At 36.4% G+C, this 25,863-nt stretch overlaps 2 protein-coding genes across 4 annotated transcripts in view; both read left to right on the top strand.

The window, feature by feature from the left end:
• The window catches only part of larp1b (La ribonucleoprotein 1B), a 45,466-nt gene extending 32,402 nt beyond the window's left edge, over window positions 1-13,064 (top strand). For 2 of the 3 annotated variants that reach the window (XM_056476465.1, XM_056476463.1), the window contains 8 exons: window positions 4,840-4,957; window positions 5,252-5,412; window positions 7,296-7,402; window positions 7,489-7,652; window positions 7,792-7,936; window positions 8,899-9,008; window positions 10,957-11,084; window positions 11,217-13,063. In XM_056476465.1, coding sequence (XP_056332440.1) covers window positions 4,840-4,957; window positions 5,252-5,412; window positions 7,296-7,402; window positions 7,489-7,652; window positions 7,792-7,936; window positions 8,899-9,008; window positions 10,957-11,084; window positions 11,217-11,597 — 1,314 coding nt within the window. In that variant the 3' untranslated portion in view covers window positions 11,598-13,063. Of the gene's footprint in view, window positions 1-4,839; window positions 4,958-5,251; window positions 5,413-7,295; window positions 7,403-7,488; window positions 7,653-7,791; window positions 7,937-8,898; window positions 9,009-10,956; window positions 11,085-11,216 lie in introns of all 3 variants that reach the window. The other variant, XM_056476464.1, reaches the window with a different exon arrangement.
• Window positions 13,065-13,903: 839 nt separating this feature from the next.
• Window positions 13,904-24,219, top strand: pgrmc2 (progesterone receptor membrane component 2). The gene is made up of 3 exons (XM_056477120.1): window positions 13,904-14,275; window positions 20,906-21,061; window positions 22,461-24,219. Exons 1-3 carry the CDS (start codon window positions 13,924-13,926, stop codon window positions 22,556-22,558), a joined length of 606 nt encoding a protein of 201 aa, XP_056333095.1. The 5' UTR covers window positions 13,904-13,923; the 3' UTR covers window positions 22,559-24,219.
• Window positions 24,220-25,863: the final 1,644 nt, after the last annotated feature.

The following is a 25,863-nucleotide window of genomic DNA, read 5'->3' as shown; positions in this document are numbered from 1 at the left end:
TCCATTGAAGATTGTTGTTAATTTCCTACTGTAAATATATAAAAACAAATTTTTGATTAGAAACATGCTTTAAGCACTTAATTTAGACAGTAAAGATGATTTTCTCACTATTTAGATTTTTTTTTTTAACCCTCACATTCCATATTTTCCATATTTATGTCAACCAAATTTTGACCCATCCTATAGGGTTGGCTGGGCAATGTCGACCAATTTGGCATTGTACGATGTCTTGTGTGAAACACTGCGATGAATGGTGGCGGTGAATTAATTAATTAATTCATAACAAATTAATTATTTGTAGCCTACCGTTTCAACTGCCTGGCCTGCATGGTCTTTGTTTGACCCATAACCAAATCATAAATAAATAAGGATAGGTTACACAAAGTACCACGTGTCAGTCACTTTTTCCGCAGGACTCTGACATGAACAGGCAGAGTGATCTATGTCGTTATAACGGTGTCGACAAACTTGGTTGGTAAAAAAGGTGCACAACCAAGAGGAACCAACCAACAGTATCTGAGGTGTTCGCTAAAATTAGAAAGTACAATCGTGAAAGTGAAAGGTTGAAGCAGTGCACTGATGCTGTGACACATTACCTGATAGATTCAAAAGACCGAAGAGTCGTTAGATAGAGACAAGATTAATTAAATATCACCTTTAACAACTATGGTGAGATAGTTTATCATCCTTGATAAACTGTCCGACGTGCACTGCACTCTGGGGTTTTCAGACGAGCGCATGACAAAGTGTGTGTGTGTCTGTGTTTGTGGTCTCATAATGTGTGTTTTCAGCAGTATAGTGTGGAAGGAAGGCTTTTCAGAAAAGCTAGATGAAACGCCAGTGTGGACATGGATCGTTTTCGTTCTAAAACGCCATTTTAAAACTAAGACTTACGAGTGTAAACGGGTCCTAAGAGTTTATTTTTCACGATCGGGTTTGCAACGGGGCAAGGCGGAGGATCGCGAGGCCGGCTCAGCATTGTGATGTCTATCAGCCATCAGCGATGAACGATGGCGTCGTCTATCGACCCAACCCTACCTACCTTACTATACATCAATGAATATCTAAACCTGTGAATACAATGAGATGTATAAACGTAATTAAAAAATAAAACAAGACAATGATTTTAGTGATCCAGGGTCACAGTATGTAGAATAACATGTCTGTATATACATATGTACATATACATTTGCATATAACATTTTTATCATATAATTTTTTTTCTTTTCAATCAGAATATTAGAAAGTGTATAGCTTTGAAGAGCTCTTGGGTTCAGATGCATCTCTTGTGTCTCAATTTGGCTAAGACCCTTGCACATTTCATCATGATCTATGTTACTTGTGTGTGAGTTCTGTTGAATTAAAAACTTCATGATGAGAGTCGCAAAGCAAATGAATGAACTTGTATAAATGTAAGATTGTATGTTTTGGTATAACTTAATTTGGTGCACTCTCACAACATGTAGAGACCACCTGAGTGAGTGGTCTTTTGTGGCTTTTCATGCTCATTCAACCACATGAGTGTTTGCACTATGAAAGCAATCTGATCTGATACCCTTGTTTAAGGTCCTCAATTTGTAATTGGACCAATCAAAACACATTTTGTTTTTATACTTTATATATTTATTTTTTTAAGGAAGAAAAAGGAAAAAAATACAAATAAAAATGTATACATTAATTGTATATATACAATAGCACATCGGAACTTAATTGAACAGATGGCTGGTTATATTTCCTTACAGTTCACATTAATAAATACATATAAAGATCAGTTTACACTGTAAACTGTGTACAATCCATTTCTCCCAATTTTGCAGGTATTTATCCATTTGTAGTTTTAAAGAAAGTCATCCTCTCCATGTTTTGAACATTAGATACAATATCCAATCATTCAGATTTTGTAGGCAGTTTGAGTTGTAGCCATTTTCGAGTTACAGTGTTCTTACTAGTTGTCTTTTATCATTAGGTTGGCTGCAATATTTCCCAGATAAATTGTTGTAAAAAGAAATGTCCATTTCATCACAAAAAAAAATCCATTTATTTGCATTACTGCCAATATGCCAATCCTGCCAATATGATTGAATGGCTGTGCAACACCAAAATATGTGAAATCGGTTTAAGGTTCCCCACATTTTCTCCAGCACTGTCCTCTATCCTTCTCCTGGTTGGAAGAAGTGGCCTGTACAGAGCAGATATTCAAGCAGTCTTTCTCTGAGATAACTAGTTTGGATTCTCTCTCCCATTTGTTGAGTGTTCCTTGGTGAATTGGATGGTAGAATACAATTTTGAAACAAGTCAAGCAAAACGCATCTTAAAGCCAGATGTAAAGAATAATGCTTACCTGTGCTGTTTTTATTTGATCTACACTCCAGTGAAAAGCTTTATTATTTGAACTCTTACAGAAATGATTTTAATATGCTGATTTAGTGGAGAAACACTTTGTGCTATCTTAAATGTTCAAAACATTTGCATTGTTTAACATTGTTAATAAAAAAGACCACCATTTATATTAAGTACATTTTTGTTATAACTTAAAAATACCTAATGACACGTTTAAACTGTTCAATTCAAAGCATGAATGAAAATATAGATTTCTTCAAAAAAAAGTAATGACCTCAAACTTTTTGAACTCTTTAGTGTAAACAAAAAAAAGCTTCCTTTAAAGAGAAAGTGAGTGTGTAATAGTACCACCACAGTAAATTGCGCTGAGTGTGGAGTTCATTCGGCAGCTGCTGGTTTCTGATAAATGTCCACACTCAGCAGTAACATGGGAATTTTCCACTGCAAATGTTTGAATTGTTCTGTGCTGGACAAACATATGCTGAAAGATATGATTAAGATCTCAAATTAAACAGCACATTTTGTCTTCTGACTGATTTCTCAGCCAGCCTGAGCACTCTAGGACTTTAGCATGTGATCGCAGACCTTTTAAGGGTTTGATATGGGTTAATATGTGTCAGTTTTATCACAGTGTCTGGATTTAATTGTTGGAGATGTCTGAGCCATAAGTTCACAGTGTTATCATTTGTTGTTCAGTGTAATGACAAATACTAACAAGAATGTATCATTTACAGTCAGGCAATCCGACGAAAGCTCCCTAAAAAGCTTACGACTTATAATGTTAGAGAGGAGCAGTTGTGGTCTCGATTAGCTCATAGAATAAAATTCTTATTAAGACGTGTGTGTGCCTAATCGTAGTAATATAATTCAATTGCAAACACGGAGTGTACGTGACTGTTTAATTTGTCGGATATGAAGTGAGTTTTTACTGTACAGTGTTATTGAGGGTACTTGTCTGTTTTCCGCTCATGGGACTCGTAACACCTGTGTTAACCGTGCCAAGGTCTCTGTGGGCTGAAGTTCAAAGTACAGACACCTGATAAACAGCTGCACAAAACGACAGAAACGAGCACATGTGGCTTTCCTCAAATTAGTTAGTTTCTGATAGGAATGTGCAAAAAACTCTTTTGTCCTTTGAGGTGAGACCATGGCTGGATTAGACCTGTTATGGAAAAAAATGTGACATTAAAACCACCAGTAGGTGGCAGCAAGTCACTGTTTGATTCGTTGACTCTATAAAGTGAGTCATTCAAGATAACTGATTCATTTAAATGCAAAGCAAGTGACTGTCATTATGATCGAATCAGTAAATAATTTTCATTATTTGGATTATAGAATAATTTTGACTACCATTATGATAGGATTCACCACACATTGTTTGCTTTTCAACACAAGATATATTTTTGTTTGTAACATATTTGATAAAACCCACTCACACAACAAAAGCATAGATAATAAATAATGATGCTTTGAATTCTAGTGACATTTGACCTTTTAGATTTAACATTTTGGGTAAAGGGTGATCAGGTCACTGATATAGCAGGGGCATCAAATTTAAAATCATAATGCGAGTCATTTGTACCAAGAAAAGTCCATATATCATATATCTTTCTGGTATTGTAAATGATTTTCTTGGAAAACTCCTGATTGACTGCATTATGTCTGATTTAAGGCCTGAAAGCTTCACTCTTAATAGCCAAGTAAGCTGAAGCCTTTATGATGGACAATAAAGATGTCATTTGTGAGCTGCTGTGAGTAATAAGTGCTGGTAAAGCTGATCAAGTGCACATCCTGCTGTCAAACAGTGAGCAGTGATGACTTCATTGTTCATACAGATAGAAACATTAAAGCTGCGTCTCAAATGATACACTATGCACTATGTACTTATGCACTTACGCACTCAACAGCATAGTACATGTATGTAGTGTCATCCCAAATGGAACACTAATGGTTTTTTACTCAGCGGAGATTCAAACCGTTTCCCTGATGACGTGTGACTCTTGCCAAATCAGTGAAATAAATGATCAAACTATCAAATAATACCTGCCATGAGTATAACCGCATTCACCATCGGGAGGCACTATAATCACTCTCATAGGAGAATTTTGCTTTCACCATCCAAAATAAATAGTTATCCAACATGTGCGACAGATAGCTCCACCCTTTCCGCTACCTAAGCAAACCTGCGGTCGTTGAGTGTGTGAAGTGCCCATCATTTCACACTTAATTTTACCGGCTGAATGAGTGCATCATCCGAGTAATTAAAGTGCACTTATTATTTTTAGAGTTTTCAGTGTGAACTCACTACTTACACTATTTATACTACAAATTGGCGTAGAATAGTGCATAAGTATGCGATTTGGGACGCAGCTAAGGTCTCTCAGGGCACTTTGTCTTCTCCCTAATGTATTTAAATGAAGAGTGTGCTTGTTGTTTATATGCTTTTAGCTCTAACTTTGTGTTCTGTGTAATGTGTCAATCTGGTTAATATTTTTTTAGGAAATGGAAAACTTTAAAAAGCTCAACATGATCAGCCAAGATGAGTTTGAAACTCTGGCCCCTAAACTTCCCATTGACCCAAACCAAGAGGTCCCGCCACCTCCACCATGTCAAACAGGTGATTGGAAGTTTAATTTCTCTATTAGAGAAGCATTGCATCTATCTTTCTGTGATTTTGTTTTAATGTGCAAACAATTAATGTAATTGTTTGTTTTACATATTTTACAAATATTTATTAAAAAAATTATTTATTGAGTACTTTATTCAAATGGAGTGTCACAAAATGAATGCATACACATGCTCAGGAAAAGATTATTTAATATTTAGGATGTTCCTTGGTTTTGTTTACATTTGCAATTTTTTAAATAATATTTTTAAATGTTGAATTTTTTTGTCACTGCTTTTTCTGTAGATGATTCGAGCATGGCTCATTCTCTCCCTGCGGATGTCCCAGAATCCTCCAGTGTGCCTAGAACCCCACGTACACCTCGTACACCAGGAAGACAAGATCCCACCAAAACCCCACGGTTCTACCCTGTCATTAAAGAAGACAGCGGCAACCTTGATGGAAAGGTATGTTTGAACTAAGCAAAATTATTTGTGGGATTATCAGAGTTATAAATAATAGTGGAACACATGTGACCCATGGATTAATACTTTTTTTAATATATTAACCCTAAATGTTTACCGTTGGCAGAGAGATGGCCTCACGCGTGATTCAAATCACATCTATGAAAGAATTTAGGCTTTCCTGTAAAGTATAATGATGACGGAAGAATTGTGATAGGTTATTCAGGATGTGGTGGGTTTCTTAGGTTATTAAAGGTGTTTTCTGTCACTACTCGTTTGGCCTGCATTAATACAGTCAGTTTAGATCGGGATCTCAACACTCACTCAACATAAATTATAAATGATCAAATCTGTGTTTGAAAAATGCAAAAATCAAGATAGAGATTTGGTCTTTTGTCTTTAGTCTTTTGAGTTCGTTATGAAGTTACAAACAGTCAAATAACACAGAAGTACTGGGGTAACAGTTTATAGTTTGGATAAAACTCTGATGTTTATGTTAAATATTAAAATCACCTTCATATTCTCAAAATTGAAAGTTGTAAGCAGCAATTACATTATTTAACCAAAAGGGGTCAACAATCAGGTCCGATCAACCACGCCAGACAAAAAGGTCCAATCTGTGACTAAAAAACCATAATGTGATCCGAACCGTGAGATTAGTGATTCGTTACACCACTAATAAATAATAAAGAGTGATAAATAGTACATCTATAGACAATTAAAAATATGGCATATTAAAGATATAGTTCACCGTTCTAAATTTTTATTGGCTTATTTTTTATTATTTTTTTATTTTTTATTTATTATTCTAAACAAGAAAGCTGGGAAAGTGGCCATAAGCTATGTTTCCATCCGAAGATGTGAATTCAATTTATGCGCAAAAATGTATGCAAATAAAGCAGTGTTTCCATCCAGTGAGTCAAAGAGAACCAAATCGTCACTTCCTGATTAACTGGCGGCAATTATCAAAAGTAAAAACGTAATTTGCATGCAGCAGGAGAAGCTGCGTCAATCTTTTCTTCATTTAATAAATGGCTTGTGCCTCAGAAGACAAATGCAGACATGCAATGAGCACATGGTGGCATTTGAAGGTGTGCAGATGCTCTTGACAGTTGTGGAGGTAATTAATAATATAATACAACTAATACTGAAAGAGTTTTAGAATGACCAAAACAACATTTCAGATGTTTTACAACGTGCTTAGCCGGCTGGTTTGTTCATTCACACACATTTTCATCATCACATGATCCCTTACAACAAAATCACATGACTTTTTAATGCGCATACTGGAATTTGTTCAGTAAAAGTGTTTCCATCGTAGTTTATGTACATCTTTTCTTATGGAATAAAAAGTTTATCCTACTTAGTTATACGCATAAGTTTTAATGCGCATTTTCAAAATTGATGCACATCTTGGCTTTTCCATCAACTGTTTTTTTTTTATGTGCATATATAAATGCTCGTGAAAAAAGTCAGATGGAAATAGAGCTATTGACATCCATAGTAGGAACAAAAAATACTCTTTAAGTCAGTGGCTGTTTTTTTTCCAGCATTCTTCAGTATATCTTCCGTAGAGTAGTATAGAAACCAGAATATCAAAAGCAATAAAAGGAAAACTCTCTTTTCGTGTGAACCATCCCTTTAAGTCTGACACTGAAGGCTTTTCGATTTTTGGCTTTATTTTCTTAAATAAATAATGACACAGTGCAAAATTTCATGTGGTGATGGTGTTCATCTGAGATTTTAATTTTACAATTTTTAAGACCTGCCAAGGACCAGATCATTTTTAAATATATTTTGATACAGAAAACCATGGGATTCACTAGTTAGTGTTCTAACTTTTTTAGGACTTCATGCTTTAAAAACATTATTCTGACTCTTTTTAGACCCCCAGAAAGAGGAAAACCCGCCACAGTTCAAACCCTCCTCTGGAGTGCCATGTCGGCTGGGTGATGGACTCACGGGAGCACAGACCTCGCACTTCCTCCATCAGGTTTGTGGCTTTATTCTTTAACTCTTGTTGGTATTAATGTGAAAGCTGGCTCGGTTTAACTTTCACTCCTGTTTTTCTCCGTACAGCAGCTCTAATGCATCTCCATCTGAAGGAGCCCCGGCACTCTCCGGCAGTTACGGCTGCACCCCACAGTCCTTGCCCAAGTTCTGGCATCCTTCCCATGAGCTTTTGAGAGAAAACGGCTTCACCCAGCAAGTTTACCACAAATACCGCAGGCGATGCCTCAATGGTAGGATAAGTTGTAATGCCTTTATCCATCTGTCCATCTTACCATGCATTTCTTCCATCCATAAACCATCCATTCATCTTTCCATTTATCTATCTGTACACACCTACTTTACGTAACTATCTCATGTTTGTTTCTTCAGAGAGGAAGCGTTTAGGTGTGGGTCAGTCTCAGGAGATGAACACCCTCTTCAGATTCTGGTCCTTCTTTCTCAGAGACAACTTCAACAGGAAGATGTACGAGGAGTTCAGGCAGTTTGCTGTCGAGGATTCCAAGGAAAACTATAGGTCAGAGTCACAGTCTTAAATTCTGTGTTTTATCTGTAGATCACGTCTGGACAAATTGTGCCTGTTTCATTTGAGTCGTTCTCAAACATCCACTCCAGTCTGGCAAAAGGGTGTATAAATCACATTCCTAAAATAAAGTTTGCTCGCACATTTACTATAGCCATGAATGAGTTGTCATAGCATTTTTTGAGAGAGAGTGTTCACATTAGACATGCAATAAAAAACACATCCATGTGGCTGCCAAGTTTGAACATTATCTGGTTCCTATCTGAGATGGGTAACTTTTTAAAGTCACAAAGTCTTGTGTATGATTGTATATTGCAATAGAAAATCCTGAATTCTTTAGCAAATCCTGTTTAGTATATATATATATATATATATATATATATATATATATGTATATATATGTATATGTATATATATGTATGTATATGTGTATATATATATGTATATATATATATATATATATATATATATATATATATATATATATATATATGTGTATGTGTATATATATATATGTGTATATATATGTATGTATGTATGTATATATATATGTATATATATGTGTATATATATATGTATATATATGTATATATATGTGTATATATATATGTATATATATGTATATATATGTATATATATATATATATATAGCTGTTAACGTCAGAGAAATAGCTGATTTATAAACAATAAGGGTCATACAGTTCAATAGGAAATGTTTTCATCAACTTGTTTGCAGAAAACTGTTCATATTAAATGAGATGGCAACAAAATGTACCTTAAGTAAGTTGTCTGGGAACACGGTACACAGCCAAAAATGCAAAATCATTTTTGTACACACCTGTTTAGCTGTTAAGCATACAAATGAATACACAGGTAAAGGAAGTATAAAGTTTTCGTATGCAAACTGCTGTGCTATCTGAGAAGTTTCCTAATATATGTTCCCATGTTTGTCACAGGTATGGACTGGAGTGTTTATTCCGATTCTACAGTTATGGACTCGAGAGGAGATTCAGACCGGACATCTTCAAGGACTTCCAGGAGGAGACCGTTCATGATTATGAGAAAGGTCAGACACTTATGAGGAATCTGTTTTTGACAAAAGCAATTTAAAAAATATGAAAAAAGTTGGCGCCAATAGCCTAGTGGTTAAGTGCACCGACATTTAGCACCATGGTGCTCACGGCGCCCTGAGTTTGATTCCCGGCTCGAGGTCCTTTGCCGACTCTTCCCCTCTCTCTGCTCCCAATACTTTCCTGTCTGCAACCTCTACTGTCTTTTCCGAATAAAGGTGAAAAACCCCTTAAAAATAATTTTTTTAAAAATGTTTGTTGCACCATTGCTACATATTGCCCACTATCAGTGTCTGGTGTTTTCTGTTTGTTCTCTGTTGTTTCTAACTTAGCATTTATTAGTGAACCACCATCTCTGAATGATGGTACAGTCTGTAGTTCTGTTTTTGTGTTTTATATGAATTGTCAGCCACTGAAACTTGATAATTGATCTTGATCATTTAAAAATAAAAAAATAAAAACTGAAAGTACATAGAAGGGACATGGTGATATTAAAATATTCCAGTGCTTTTTATGTCTGTCATACAATTCCCGGGAAAGTATTAGGTGAATTGCACTCCCTTGCAAAACTTTTAATTTTCTTTTTGTTCATTTGTGAAATATTTTTGATGGAAATGTAAGGTAGGAGGAAACATGTATTTCAGTGCTTTTGCTAATGAATTTAGAATTTGGTTTTAAGGGAACACTCCACTTTTTTAAAAAAGTAGGCTCATTTTACAACTCCCTTAGAATGAATAGTTGTTTTACTTGACCCTTCAGCAGATACATTGTGTCTGACATAAGTTGCTCTTTTCTAGGTCAGTATGGCTAAGAACTAAACTCTAATTCTTGCATAATAATTAAGGAGCTCCATTGCTTGCACATGGAGCATGTGCCGGTCACGCTGTGTAGTTTCATTGTGCTTGCTGCAGCTATGGTATGGCAGAAAAAATGATAACGGTAAATGATAACAGAAATTTCTGTATTGGGTGTTCTATCCCTTTAAGAAGTCATTTAAACAGAAATAAAATACATTTTTTAACATCCTTAAAATGTATATTTTTGGTTAAAGCAAAATGTTTTAGTTTGGTTTAACTTTAATTTAAAGTTGTATTATTTAAGTTATTTAGACAAGCCTTTTATTATTGAATATTTTTAAATTGTTAAGGAGTTTAGAAAAAAATAATCAATCAAGAAACTTGCAAAAGTATTTTTAGAAAATTCAACTCTACAGTTTAAAGTAGCTATTATTGACATGTTCAGTAGTTTGACACAATATATTGTATTAGAAGTTCTATAAATAAGTATATAAATGTACACATTTCTAAAATAACAGAAGATGTACTGGTAGTACATACCTGATTTTTGTACCCTAATGTGCACGACCAGCCCAGACAATGGCAATAAGAGTGGAGTGACTTTCATATATAAAAAAACTTACCATAGATTTATATGGTAAAAATTTTTGAGAGCAGATCAAGGTCCCAAAATGCAATTCAAAACGTAAATAAATGAAAAACACCAATAAATCACTAGCAATAGACAACGTAATGGATACTTTTACAGTGTAGTTGTGCTGAGACTGCAAAACAATTGACTGTAAGCATTTTATGGAAGCACAACAGTAAATGCTAATCAATTTATATAATATTAAATATTATTTTTCCTCCATCTTGCATTTTCTTCCATCACCATGCCTTTAGATGAATGGTCTCAAACTCAATTCCTGGAGGACCATAGCTCTGCAGATTTTAGCTCCAACCACCTCCAACTCACACCTGCTTAATAGTCTCTAGTAGTCTTGAACACCTTGATTATTTGGATCAGCTGTGTTTGATTAGGGTTGGAGCAAAACTGTGCAGAGCTGCGACCCTCCTGGAACTGAGTTTGAGACCTATGCTTTAGATGCTTCATATAATTATCTAAATGGGCCCATCTGATGTTTGTTTTTCATATCATTTGTAGGTCAACTATATGGACTGGAGAAATTCTGGGCTTTCCTGAAGTACTCAAAGGTGAAGAATCAGGACATTGATCCCAAACTCAAGGAGTACCTCAGCAAATTCAAGAGCATCGATGATTTCAGAGTAGAAGTGAGTATAAAAGTCAGCTTTATGTGTGAATGAGATCTTTCGGAAAGGGAGTCCACATAAATTAAAAATTCTTTCTGAATAACATTGTTAGTTAATTATAATCTAAATAAAATATTATATCCTTACTCGTAGCCACCAATGGCAGAGGAAGGGATGAGGAGGAAAGCACACTCCTCTGCTGGAGATGAGGTGAAACGTAGACGGCACAACTCGACTTCGTCATCAAAACAGACCCAAATCACCAAGACCTCCTCAGACAATCAGACGACCACAAAAACAGCCCCTGACCAGGCCGGTGCCTCAGCGGCAATCAAGTCCACCAATCAGCCAGCAGGCAAGGCAGCCTCAGCCTACCAGAAACCAGCACCTCTGACCGCCAAGAGCAGCTCTGCCTATGAGCAGCCTGCAAAAGTCCCACCCAAAGAGAATGTGAAGAAGAATACCTCATCAGATGCTCGCAAAGCGGAGGCAGCAACGAGCAAAAACAAAGAAGCCCAACAGCCAAAGAAATGAAGCCCTTACCACACTATATACAGTATTTGAATGCGATACTCTCGAGCCGTGAATGATTTTTGAATGCTGGTGCAGGCTTACCTTTTACACCCAAAACCTCGGAAGTGAGCCAGTCAAAACCGTTAAAGCAAAGACCAACTGTCAGTCCGTTGCATTCACAAAGCAAAGAGTAAACCAGAAGTGTCTTTGTGTTGTACAAAACGCTAGGTTGACTTCCATAAAACGTCGTCTTTTCTTTCGTCTTTTCTGCATTTAGTAGTTAGCATTCAGAATCAAGTACGCATGGCGAGCTCGTTTTGCTGTAAAGTTTACAGAAGATGCGTTCCTCCATCGAATGCAGTTTTATCTCCTTTTAAAAATCGTTTTACTTTTTTTTTTTCAAAAGCCTTACATTTCAAAACCAACAAAAAGATCTATATTTTACATCTCTATCAGCATAATGAATCATTTCTTGGTTTTTAAGTGTTTTTAATTTGTGCCTGTCCTGCAGAGCATTCATATTTAGTACGTTTATTATAAGCAGCTCATTAAAAAAACAAACAAACGAATAAAAAAAATCTAACTTGAACTGAGGTTGCACCAGATAACACACTATATAGCTTATTGCATTTTTTGTTGTTGTTGTTGCTCTTTTAGCTTGTGTAGGAAATATGACAGTGGTGGAATACTAAGTTCTTTATGCTTTTATGATTAGCTGAGTGTCTGAGCTGAATATCAGAGAAGTGCGTAGATATCAGGCCAAAGTCGAGGGATTGTAAAAAGTGTTAACATCATCACCATCATCATCATGATGTTCCTGCTTTTAAACCAATGTTGTGCCGTTCACAATGCGGAAGTGGTGCTCACAAAGGTCTCCTGTTTAGGTGATGAAGAGACAACATCTTCAACCTTCTTATTTTTATTATTTTAATTTTGACTTAAATTGGAAAACATCTGTGTACTTGAAGTTTCTAAGAAATGTTATCTTTTTCAAGAGGAATTATTCTTCCTTTTAAATTTTGAATCCTATTGGAGTTGAGCTTGAGATAATTTATTGTTTTACTCTCTTTTGACAGCTTAATTGATTATAATCTTTTTTTTATTATTGATTTTACTGAGAGAGAGAGGGAGAGTGCAGATGACTGCAAACGTGTAGGCCCATCCAATACTTTCATTCTATTTTTATTTCGCAGGTTGGCTGATGATATTAAATCAGTGTTTTTGCTCCCTTGTGATCATAAATCAGACACTGAAATGATGTCCCGATTGTATCATATTTACTTTTGAAAAAACTGTACATAAAAATATTAGATGCAGCTCTCTAATTTGAATCAATTCATTTTCATTGATTTTCATTTTATTGTGATATTTTTGTTTTGTGTGCGCTTGTGTGTTGGTATGCATGTCGGTTTAATTTTTCTTTCATCATAAATTGTAAAATGTAAAAAAATCATAAAATATATTAAAATCTGTTTATAAAAACCCAAAATAAGATGTATTGTTTTTCCTGTGTGGATTTCAGTGACTTCTACAGTTATTGAAAACAAAAGTAAAGGATATTGATTCTAAATTGCACTCACAAAGAACAACATATTTCCAGTCCAACATAACCTGAAACGTGTATTTACTACTATTGTTATAATTGTGTGTGTGCGTGTGTGTGTGTTTATTTATTTTTTTAAATAAATATCTTGACATTTTAAACATGTTCCAGGTTTGGAGGCCCTCTTAAAATTCCCAGAATATTATTCTTTTTTGTGTGTGGGGAATGGAATCCTCTTAAAGACGGATACACAAGCACTGTAAACAATAATTTTAGTGTACACTATAAACAGTTTTATACATTGTAAAGAATACAGCATGTATAAACAACAAGTTGAAGGATGCGTTGACTTTACTATAACAACGCCTGTAAATTGTAAGTAGTGTAGATAAAGGTCTGACGTGGTATACACTGTTATCTTAAACATCAAACACTACCCTATAATCATTAGGGCAATTAAATCTGTTTTGTTTATAATTCACAATTTTTAAAATATGTGTGCCTTTTGTAGTTGAAATATGCTTTGAAGTTGTATGTTAATTTAAAAAAAAACATTTTTTCAGCACACTGTTGTTTTATCGCGGTTAGCTAGTGATGAACATAAATCATAACGGTTAGCGCCTTTTCGTTTTCAAAAGCCTTTGTTTGGTCGCATAGGCTCGGTGGTCTCGTAGGCTCCGCGCTGGCAGAAAACTACAAATGCCGACAGACAACACGCTGTTCCGGTGACAGGCAGCCAATCAGACGAGCACTTGCGTGCCAGCTGGGCGGGCGCGCGCGGTGGGAAGGCGCTATCGTTGCAGTATGGCGGACGATGGGGACGGTAGGAGTGCAGTGGCGGACACCAGCGGCGAGCAGGGGACAACAGAGGAGTTGGATCCGGGGGCCGGTCTCGGTTTAGGCGGCATGCTGCTCAATCTCAGCGTTCTCGTGCTCGTGCTGGCCGCGTGTTACGTGCTTTACGCGCGCTGGTGGAGGAGGGCGGGCGCGGACGCGGGCCGGGGCAGTGAGGCCTCGCCGCTGCCCAAGATGAGGAGACGCGACTTCACCCTGCAGCAGCTGCGCGAGTACGACGGCGTGCAGAACCCGCGCATCCTCATGGCAGTCAACACCAAGGTCTTCGACGTGACCAGCGGCAAAAAGTTTTACGGACGCGGTAAGGAGCGCGCAGGGCTCAGGCTCACACCCACACTGAGCGGGGTAATTTAACTTCAGCTGTGGAGAAGGTACTAGCATCCAGTCAACAAAGTCTAGTTACGCTGGAATACATAACTGTTACTAGCTACTAGTAACTAATAAACAAGAATGAGTAGTACCTTGTACTAAAACAAATGATGTAGTAACCAGTGTCCTTGTTACACGTAGCGTACTAACTATAGTAGTAACGTTAGCAGTACTTGTGTTACGCACAATTAAAAGCAACTAACGTTAACCTATTTATACTGAGGCCTTTTAATCTGTATTACACTAAATACACTGTAACGACAACATGAAATAATGTGTAATCATTGTCGTCTAAACATAGATTAGATACAAGCAACAGTTGCAGTTCATTTAAGTCTGAAGTGAATATTTCATTAGTATCAATGGAAAAGTCAAGTGTTGCAACTGAAGTTACTATTAGTTTCAACAGAAGTGGCTTGTATCTATTGGATAAGTATTAGTGAGTACTTAGACAATATAGTTATATATATATATATATATATATATATATATATATATATATATATATATATATTCACACTAGACAATAGATGAGTAAGTATTACCATAGTGAGTAGTCATAAATGAAATATTCAGTTAATTCACTGGTGACTCTTTATTTTAATGTCTTTGTTGCATGTACTATAGTAATAATAGTAAATTATTCCTAATTACAAGTCACTAAGCCTGTAGTAAGTACATGTTGTTAATGTTATTTAGTAATTGCTCTGTATTCAGATTACTTGTTTTAAAAAAATCAGAGTAACAAGTACAGTTGGATTGCCTTGGCTAGAATATAACTACAAAGTAGATGCTAGTTAGTTTTAAGAACAACAGCTTGCCATGGGATAAACAACCAGCTTATACTTGTCAATGCTCTGGTCAGAGGAGAGCTCATACTGGTAAACACTGGTCACTGTAAATCTTTTCCTTTTTTTTTTTTTACCCAGAGACCCCTGCTGTGATGATGCACAGGGTGGTCTGATGTCTAATTGGAGTTTGCCAGCCTCTTGGCAGGCCACTTTTATTCTTCATAACTGCGGTCACCTTTCTGCTGCTCAGTTATTGCATTTATGAACTCTTTCCCAGACATCAACCGGTCATGTCAGTGCATTTTTGAGCGAGAGCCATGTCTGACGTGGAAGAATGGGGTGAGAGCCATATGCTGTCACACCCAACAGGTATGCACTGCTCGGATAGACCTGTATCAAACAATAATCTATAGGCTTATTTTGAACTCGTAAAGATGCCAGCTTGATTTGCTATGATGGATATTAGGTCGGCTAAGTTTAGCAGTGGCCTTGGTTAAGAAATCAAGCACTGAGCCTCATTCCTTCCTCTCTTCCCTGCAGGGGAAACGCTTGTTTCTTTCTCCTGGACGCTTTACAGGCATTCAGCTGCTGTGCAAAACAGCTGTTTGCTGCATTGAATATTTGAAAATGTGTTCTCAAAGCCACAACAGCAGTCTTTTGTCTGTCTGGAGTTGATATTTGGAAATCTAACTCTGTAACGAAGTTGAGAGTTCAAATATAATTGGTGTTTGTGGATTATCATTGACTTTGATTGCATTTAACATGTTTTGATTCACAGTTCAAACTAGTGTCTGTGATTGGGCCTCACATCTTCCTCTGCTATATTTATATATGAGATATGTTATCTGACCATCTGTGGCATTTATGGGGGAGCTCAAGGTGTGGTGTCAGCAGTAGATCAGACTCTGACCAGTGCGTCATTCACTTGGACACCTGTAGTCCCAAGTGGCATCTTGCAGCATTTCACCACACACAATATTAGGTCACTTTTGTTTACCTGTTGCTGCATACGGTGCCAATTAAAGATTGTTTTTATCATTTATTAATAACAGGTCAGATCTTGATCTTGTCAGAAACTTGTTTATCAAGCTTCTTTTACAGTACTGTTTGCTTGAAGACTTTTTAAAGGAACTTTTATTTATACATTTACTATTATTTTAATAACTGGATCAGAATAATTATTTCATCAAATAATGACAAAAGCACAAATGATATTCATTGTTAATGCAAATATTTTATATAAAAGTCTTAAGTTGATTTCTACAAATATAAACTTTACTCCAGATTAGGTATGGGACAATAACCAGTTTTAAGGTTTACCACGGTTTTGAAAAGTCAAGGTTTTAAAACTGTTAAAATGTTCTGCTAAACTGTTCCTAAGGTATTCATAATTTATTTTTGCAACAGATATATATATTTATTATCTTTTTTTATTGAGTTTATTTTTAGGGCAATAGTATATCTTGCAGAAAAGCACCCCCCAGATCAAAAGCCACTGGTCAGCCCATGATTCAGGAAACATCTGAAAAACAAATTGCTTATAAACCAACATCTAAGCCTGCTGTATACCTGAACAATGGCTTACTTTATATCTAAAGAAAGGTATCCAAAGATGCCTAAAGTTTTTAAGAAAATAGTGTTTTTGAAACTAATGACGATCGCAGAAGTCAGTGATTTATTGGAGTTATTTAGCCTGACATGTTTACGGTTTTAAAATATTTAAAATGTTAAAATAAAATATATTTCAATGGGGAAAAAGTTTGTTTTTTTTATTCAGGCAATAAAAAAAGAACATTTTAAAGCAGTAATCACAATACTGTGATATTGTGAAACAGTGATGTTTTTTCCAAGGTTATAAAATCTTATACCGGCTCATGTCTCCAGATTCTGTTGAATGTTGTCCTTTACATGTATGTTGTCCTGCAATTTAAAGCATATGATAACAAATACAGAATGGGTTAATATTACCATTGCAGTATAGAATCTAAAATGTCCTGCTTGTTTGTCAAGTTATAACCAAATTAGCATCTGAGGAACTCATCTCAACATTGTTATATTATATGATCTATTATTACGCCGATGACAGTGGATCAGTGGTTAGCTCATTGCCTCACAGTAAGAAGATCACTAGTTCGAGTAGCTGGTTTCCCCCATAGTCCATGCCCATTAAGTGAATTGAATAGATTAAAATTGGTCGTAGTCTGTGAATGTGTGTATGGGTGTTTCCCACTACTGGGTTCCAGCTGGAAGGGCATTCGCTGTGTACAACATGATGGAATATTTGGTGGTACATTCTGTTGTGACGACCTCTGATAAATTAGAGACTAAGCCGAAGGAAAATGAATGAATATATATGATTACACTGACAGCTATTAACTTCATACCATATGCTTTTATTGCTCTTCTAAAAATGCAGTTACATACATAATTTAAAGCTTGCCTCCTTTTTATAGCGATTGGTCTGTTTGGTGTGCCGACACTCGTTCAGTGAAGTTTAATGAACTAGCCTGTGCAATCTTGCGTAAAATTACAGACAAGAGTTTAACTGTTTAAGTTGAAAGGAAAACGCATCTCAAACACTGTAAACTGTAAATACAGCACACATATTTATCAAGCAGCTGAGAGAACAAGCTGCTGACCAAAAAATGAGCATGCAATATTTTACTAAACATGGCATTTTGGCATTGTTGAAAAAATAAATCACAACTTTCTTTTAAGTTCCCATGAAGAGTTGCATTAATATTTGACAGAGATCTTGTATTGACAGTTGGAGGCCTAAATCACCAGTATGCCAGCACATCCCAATACTTTTTAGTGGGCTTAAGGATTTTTGTGGTGACCAAATCATGTGTGACAGTGAATCCTTGTGCTCCCTGAACCCTTTTCACAATTTGAGCACTGTCATCCTGGAATATGGCCATGGGATGCATCATCTGACATGGTTGCTTGTAAAGACGTTCAAAGCTATGTACTTGTTCAATTTAGGTTAAAACATTTGTTTTGATGACAGCAACATTACACAAATAAAAGATCCAGTATTAAACTCTCATGTGAACTCCGCTAAAGAATTTAGCAAAGGTTGGCCAGAAAAATATTTTTATCCTATGTTACTATTAAACGTGTAACGCAATAGAAGTTGTTACATTAGACTAATGTTTTATGTTTGAACGTTTTATTAGTGGCTTTATTATATTTGTAATATTTTGCCATGAAGATGCCCAATAAAGCTGACATGGCATTAAATAAAAAACACAATCCAATAAACTCATGTATTGACTTTTTTAAAAATGGCTAATGTCTACTTTTGACTGAGTGTAGGCTAGTTAGTTTGAAGCATTTAAGATTAAACATTCTCATGTTTAGGACAGTTTACACTTCTCTAAATGTGTCCTTTGCTTAATGTATCGTGTGTTTAGTCCAAAGAAATGCATTATTCACACACCATCAACATGACGTGTCTTCGTGATGTTTTCCGCTTCATAGATCCACTTATTCAGTAATCAAGTTTGCTGTCAATTTTATCAAGATGTTGTTGTTGCAGTCCTATTGCAGCATTGGTTTATAATCTGATGAGACCATGACAAAGGTTTGTACTTTGTAGGCAGACGTGGTATCTTATCACTGGCCCATAGGTCAGACTGCTCTTTTTGGTCAATGTTTGGCTGGACCAGCTTGTTTCTTTTAAGACTACTGTTGCTCAACCACTTAAAGGAGAGTGTGTGTATGTGTGCATGAGCTAATTTGCTTTTACACATGGTGATGATCAGATGATGAACCGAAAAATCCACAGAGGCTTTTTTTCTTTCTCTCTTCTGTCGCCTTCTGTTTTAAATAAACACTGACTAAAACTGTCAAGAAAGAAATGGCACATACCACAGCAGCCTAGTCATTGTCAGGCCTGATCTGAAACACTTTGTTAGTCGTATTATTTATGAATCATGGATACTATTTCCTCTTCCTGCAGTCACTAAGTAAAACTGTCCATGTTGCTAGTGTTGTGTGCTCTATCACATCATCTTGTTTAGGTGACTGAAGTTCATCAGTCTGTCGTGCTCCTTCATTATGGCTCTGGTTTGGTAGTAGAGGCGTGTCCTCAACAATCTGTGCAGCTGGAGGTGATTGTTGTTGGTATGGTGCTATGTATTGTCACAGCATCTCTAGCTCATTTCCTTATTCAATGAGGTGCCACAGCTGTTTTGTAGAAGCTCTGTGTTTACTTTCATTTCTCTGGCTCCATTCGTCCCAGCTGTTTGGATGTTTTGAGACGACAGCTTGTCTGGGATCTTCTCTTGCGGTTCACCTGGGTTCTTTTACCAGGCCAAGAAAGTATTGCATCAAATTGCCATTCAGTCTCTGAAGAAGGCATGTACAAAATATCTTCAACCCAAATAACCACTTCAACCCAACTGTTAGTTTAGAACAAGTGAGAATTAGGAGCGCTAAAATAAAACCTTATACCCTAGTATTGATAAAATCCTAATATTTTGCTTCAGTTGGACATGTCAACATACCGAAGTAGATAGGAGCTTTTGGTTTACTCAGACTTTAAATGAGGTTTTACTCAAAGTGCACCAAACATAAGGTGGTCAAAAGTTGCAACACAAATTTGTCTTTTTAATAACTTTGCAAAAAAATGCATCACACAAGTGCGTCAAACTCATCTTATCTGTTCTGTTATGCATTCAAAAAAATGTGGCTGTCAAGTTCAAGGAAGTTAAACTCTTAACTAGGCATGGAATCTGCCCCCACAGAAATCTGCAGATTTTTAAGCCGGAAGTTCGGTCTTATTTACTTATGTAAATGTGCTTAAATATTCTTCATTCAGTCTCCATATACATTTCCGTAATGTTGAATATGCAAATGTTTTTCAAATTTATGTACAATACAATTTGTAAAATAATCTCTTCTGTCTGAGTGGGTGTATTATATAAGAGACCTGCTGTAGGTTTGTTTACTAATCAAGTGATTAGATTTGCATTGTAAAGCTTAAATAAACGGTTTGTTTTTCTATGCTACATTTTGTAGAAATGGTCTGAATTTATTTATTTTTCATATAATATCCTTGGCAGAAATAGCAAAACATTTCTACAGGTTCTAGCTGGCCCTGCTTTTAATGTTGTGGGTTTTGAAGTTCTGCTACCCATTAGTGTTGGGCGATAAATCGAAAAGTAAACGAAATCGACATTCAGAATCTATAATCAATCATTTTTCCAGGTCAATTTGTTTCAATTACTTTTCCTACTGCGTGTAGAATCGCTTGACCCCGCTCTGTCAAGGCTGATTTATACTTCTGCATCGAGTGCATGGGTATGGTCTGGCACAGCTTTCACGTGGTCGCATACCAGCGCACCATTTAAAAAATGTAACTCCATATCGCATGTTTGCACTACAAGTAATGGATTCATTAAAATATAACAGTGCATGTTTTAATTTCAGTTGTTCAACGTTGATGTTCAATAAATAATCATAAATGATAGATGCACCCTTTATTCAAAAATCTCTCATTTGTAATATATGAGCATATGTACTGTACAAATCCAGTGCAAAAAATAAACTAAGTAAATAAGCCCTACTACCCATGTTTTTTTACAGAGAAAAATGTGGTCTGGAAGAATAACCTATCTTAAGAATTATGCTATGATCAGATCACACCATAGGGTGGGTAAGCCCTAACAATACTGCACTCAGTTCTGCTTGTATTTAGAAGTTGTGTGTTGAAGTTCTTAAATTTGTCTTGCTGACCTTTATACTCTGTGTGTTTGTCATTTCAGAGGGCCCCTACGGGATCTTTGCGGGACGTGATGCTTCTCGGGGTTTGGCAACATTCTGCCTGGAGAAGGACGCGTTGCGGGACGAGTATGATGACCTTTCAGACCTGAACGCTGTACAGATGGAAAGTGTTCGAGAATGGGAGATGCAGTTCATGGGTAAGCAGTTGCACCAAATATCCAACAATATATGAAAGACTTTATTAGCTCCTAAGTGTTGTTCATAGGTGTTAATTGATTTGACTAGAGTTCTATAATAATTGTTTATGGTAGTATTGTTGAATATCTGTTGGAGAATGTTTGTTTGTTTGTTTGTTTGTTTGTTTGTTGCTGCCGTTCTGTAGCTGTTTTTGATGAGATTTACTCTCAGCTGATTTAGATGTAGTGTATCCTCTTATCTGTTTGTTCTGCTGTGTGAGATGAGGGAGTGTGTGATAAGATGCTTGAGGTTTGTCACTACCTGTGGTGGAAATCAGACATGAAGTTTACAGATTTATGCAGCAAAAATTGTCTGTGGTGATAAAATATTTAGCATATGCTGTGTAACAATAGGCATAAATCATAGACTGTAATGAAAAAGGTCATGTAATGTTATTATATGTAATAATAATGTTGTCAATGACCGATTGCAAGCATATGTCTCAAACATAATTCAACTTCACAATTATGAATAGTTGTTTTCTGATGTCCTCACTTTACTGTGAATTAACAACCAGGACAAATTTAAAGTCTTTTCCAGTCCACTGTTCAATGTCTAAACACAATTTAGCATTTTAACCAATAGTAGACCTACACACAGGCCTAATATTGTTATTGTTGTTTTACCATGTTTGAGAAATTACAATAATAAAAACTGACTCGTATTAATCTTTATTTTGCATCTACAGAATCTTAAGAAAATCGTGATCTTGATTTTTAAGCCAAAAAAAGTGATTCTCATTTTAGCCAGAATCATGCAGCCCTAATACAGCATGTAACTGTAATATTGGATAAATATAGCTATTATCATGTTAGTTTAATTAACTTTTGTGTTTAATTTTAGTCATTTTAATGTTGTTTTATTAAATTCTTTTGTAGTTTTAGTTAATAACAGCAATACTAATAGGGAAAAGTGCTCTTTGTAGTTAAATGTTATTACTAACAGTACCGACAGGTCCATGCTAACTTGGTCCATTACTACTAGGACTGCATGATATTGGAAAAATCTTATATTTTGATATTTTATTTGTTTGCAATAAATATTGCAGTATGAATACAGTTTCAAAAAGATAGTTTGACTAGCTCCATTAACTAACAGTATTCAGGTGCATCACAAAAAATACATTTGCTTTGTCATTTCTAGTCGAAATATCTCAAATTCTTTGATAAAGTTAAAAATATTTAGTTTTTATGGTAAGTAAACATTTGGATTTTTTTTTTCTTAAAACAAGCTGAACTATCTGCCAGTGGGGGGGAGTAAAAAAGGCTTGTAGATATTTAGAATAGAATTAAGTATGCTTAAAATATCCATAATCTCTCTCTCTCTCTCTCTCTCTCTCTCTCTGTCTGTCTTTCTCAGAGAAATATGACTATGTTGGCCGTTTATTGAAGCCAGGAGATGAACCATCTGAGTACACAGATGAGGAGGACATGAAGGACCATCAAAAACATGAATGATCTGCTGAATCATCACAGCAGCTGAAGCCCAGGACTGAGAAGGCCACCATTCAGAATCGTTAAACCCCAGCAAGAAAACCCCTCAGAAACTGTCCCACTACTGCTCCATCACAGCGGAGATCAACACGTCTGTCTAAAAGCCCCCAGCCGTTCTGCCAAAACAGACCAATAGCCTTTTCAGAGTTACTCTTCATGTCTGTTCTTGACACCTCAGTCCAGCTCCTTTTGTCCTTGATTTAGGCCATAAACGCCATCAAACACTACTAAACCCTAAACCCTACGTGACTTACCCTACAGTCCAACAGAACTGAGCGTCTTGATCGCACATGCGAGTGTTCAGGCTTGGATTGACAATGTGAAGAGATGATTAAAAGGAGGAGACACTGAATTACACCTACGTTTTATATTCACTTCATTTTCTTTGGGGACTTCACTGTTCGTGAGCGTACATAGAGCGGGGCAGATGCCTGGAGTTCAGTCCACAACAGGTTAAACCTGGGGTCTCTTATTTTTTTATTTCCATTTTTTGTTTAAATTTGTCACGTCTCAAACACTTCTCAAGCATTAGAAGCTCATGCAGATTCATCGACTGTCGTTTTAAGTCAAAGTCAGCCTCGAATGGAAATGGTAAGCAATCCAAAAGGCAGTCAATCCAAAGGTTAAGGGGGGTTTGGGGTAGGTGGGTGCTCTTAGCAGTTTTTCTATTGTGCGCACCACTAGATTCTAGTGTTTCTTTGTCACAATGTGATTGTAAAGCATTAGGGATGGGAGGCTATCCATTAGCATCGTCGCCATAAACCTCTTGTTTTATTGGAATTGTATAAATCTGAACGGCTGGTCGGGATGCAAAGGGAAGATCAGCACACACGTTTAATTGGATCGGCTCATCAGTCAACGGAACTCTCCCTTCCCCATTAACGAAACAGTCAGTGTAGTTATTGTGCCTTATTTCTGTTTAATTCTACTACAGAATAGTCGAGAGATGTAGAAAGAGACAGGTCTGAGACTGAGAAAACGCAAAGATGAACCGTGTCCTGCTCTGCCCTTTCCCGTTATCTAATCGTAGGAGGTTTTTCAGAAGCCAAGGCATCTTTTCCCTTCATTTCCTTAAAGTTCGTACGATGAGGCGTGTTCACGTCTGTGAGCGAATTGGACTTGAGAGGCTCGGACGCCATTATCGTGATCTTGTACATAGACTTTATGAGCTATTTCAGTGTTACTGCCATATCTGCGCTGTTATTAAACTCCACGCACTGCTGTGTTGTACTGGCCAAAAGATCCATCGCTCTTTCTCTGTTTCCATCTGTTTCCCTCTTTAGTCTGTTTGTTTTTTTTTCTCAGCTGAATTTCTTTTTAATTGTGGGTAATTTTTCAAATCCACCCTTAAGTGTTATTTTTGTTTTTCTTCTGGAGTGGGGAACTACAAGTTTGGACGAATATTTTGTCTTCGCTGGGGGAAGGGGTGAGGCGAAATTTGTGGATTCTGTAAATATGTGTATCATTTTATTAAAGCATGTGCAGCAAACAGTGAGGTAATGCTGGCTCTCACGTCATGTATTTAAATGGAGTTTGCAAGGATGTGTGTGTATGTGTGTGTGCTCTCAGAGGGGGGAGCAGGACAAGAACGTGTTGTTGCAGAAATAAATACATTTGGTAAATAACTACTGTTTCCCTTTCTGCACGCTTTGTTGTGTTGGTCTCAAGTGGAAAATAAGAGTTGTCTTTCACAAAGGGGCATCATTTCAAATAGCAAAACTATGACCACTATGTCAAACATTTAAATTACTGATTCATTGGCTTGATATGCTATTTTAGAGTCTGAGAATTTAGAATTTCTTTAATAATAATAGTAATAATAATAATAGTAGTAGATTTGATTTGTAATGCACTTTTCTAAACTCAAAGCGCTAAAGTAAAGCATGTGGCATCTGTAAATGTGGTGCTGCAAAAGGGAGGAATTCATTGCTTCTGCTTTGTGTATAATTACTGAAATTGCACATGAAGCAATGCATTCTGAAGTTATTGGACTGGTTTGTGCAGGGAGTAGTTGACATTTTAATGTCTTGCAGACATCGATACTAAGCATGGTGTATTGGTGTGAAATGTCTCTAGTTTGTTAGAGCTGAAAACTACTTAACTCAAGGTCATTTCTACACTGTAAAGGACTCATTATGACATCTCCGACCTTATTTACAAAATCAGCATCCCAGCAATCTAATAAAATGATGCCATTACCTGCAAGTTTTTATAGCGTATACATTTAAAGCATTTAATGTAGCTCAGTTATTGTAATGCATTCTTTTTCTTTTTGGCTTAATCTCCTTATTAATCAGGGCTTGTCACAGCGGAACAAACTGCCAACTTATCCAGCACATGTTTTACACAGCAGATGCCTTTCCAGCTGCAACCCATCACTGGGAAACACTCATTCACACACATGCACTACGGGCATTTTAGCTTACCCAATTCACCACTAGCGCATGTCTTTGGACTGTGGGGGAAACTGGAGCACCCGGAGGAAACCCACATGAGCACGGGGAGAACATGCAAACTTCACACAGAAATGCCAACTGACCCAACCGAAGCTCGAACCAGCGAGCTTATTGCTGCGAGGCTATCGTGCTACTCACTGCGCTACCGTGACGCCTATTGTAATGCAGTACTTTTGAACTTTTTCTTACTATTACTTTCCTAAAAAATTAAATCTTAAACTTCTGCTTTTTGAGTCATATTGTTTTTCAGAAATTGTTTAACAGACGTTACTGCAGTCAAGCTCAGATTTTAGAGACGCACTTTCCTTCACGGTCTCCCAACACAAATCGAAAAGTTAACTTGATTGTTTTTACAAATTTAAGTTGCCTGAACAGAAAATAAAGTTGTCCCACAAAAAAAGCTTAAGAATTTTGTTAATTTAGCTAATTTTAATTAATTAGCTTGAACTTTTTCAGTGTAGGCTGATCACTTGCACAGTAAACATGACCTATTTTTTTTACTACCGACTCTAGTGCTGTTTTCCCAGCATACAAGATCCTTTCCTTGATTTATAATATCAGTATATCAAGACATACAAAGTGAGCTTGTGCGGTATATTGACCACCAGATGTCACTGAAAATCTAATGATTCAGTGACAGGTATTCAAGGAAGTTCGGTTCATTCCCCCGAATCGGTTCTTTCCGAGAAATCGTTCGAACCGGTTTAAAGAGTTTACATCACGCCTCGTCATCCGTTACATATATCACCGTGTGAGCAATATAAAAACTCTTTCTAAAACGTTAAAGTACAGCTATATTTAGACTTACTGTGG

Source organism: Danio aesculapii, chromosome 17 (assembly GCF_903798145.1).
Source record: "Danio aesculapii chromosome 17, fDanAes4.1, whole genome shotgun sequence".
Taxonomy (NCBI): domain Eukaryota; kingdom Metazoa; phylum Chordata; class Actinopteri; order Cypriniformes; family Danionidae; genus Danio; species Danio aesculapii.
Note: the sequence above shows the minus strand (reverse complement) of the source record. Positions and strands in the feature narration are given on the sequence as shown.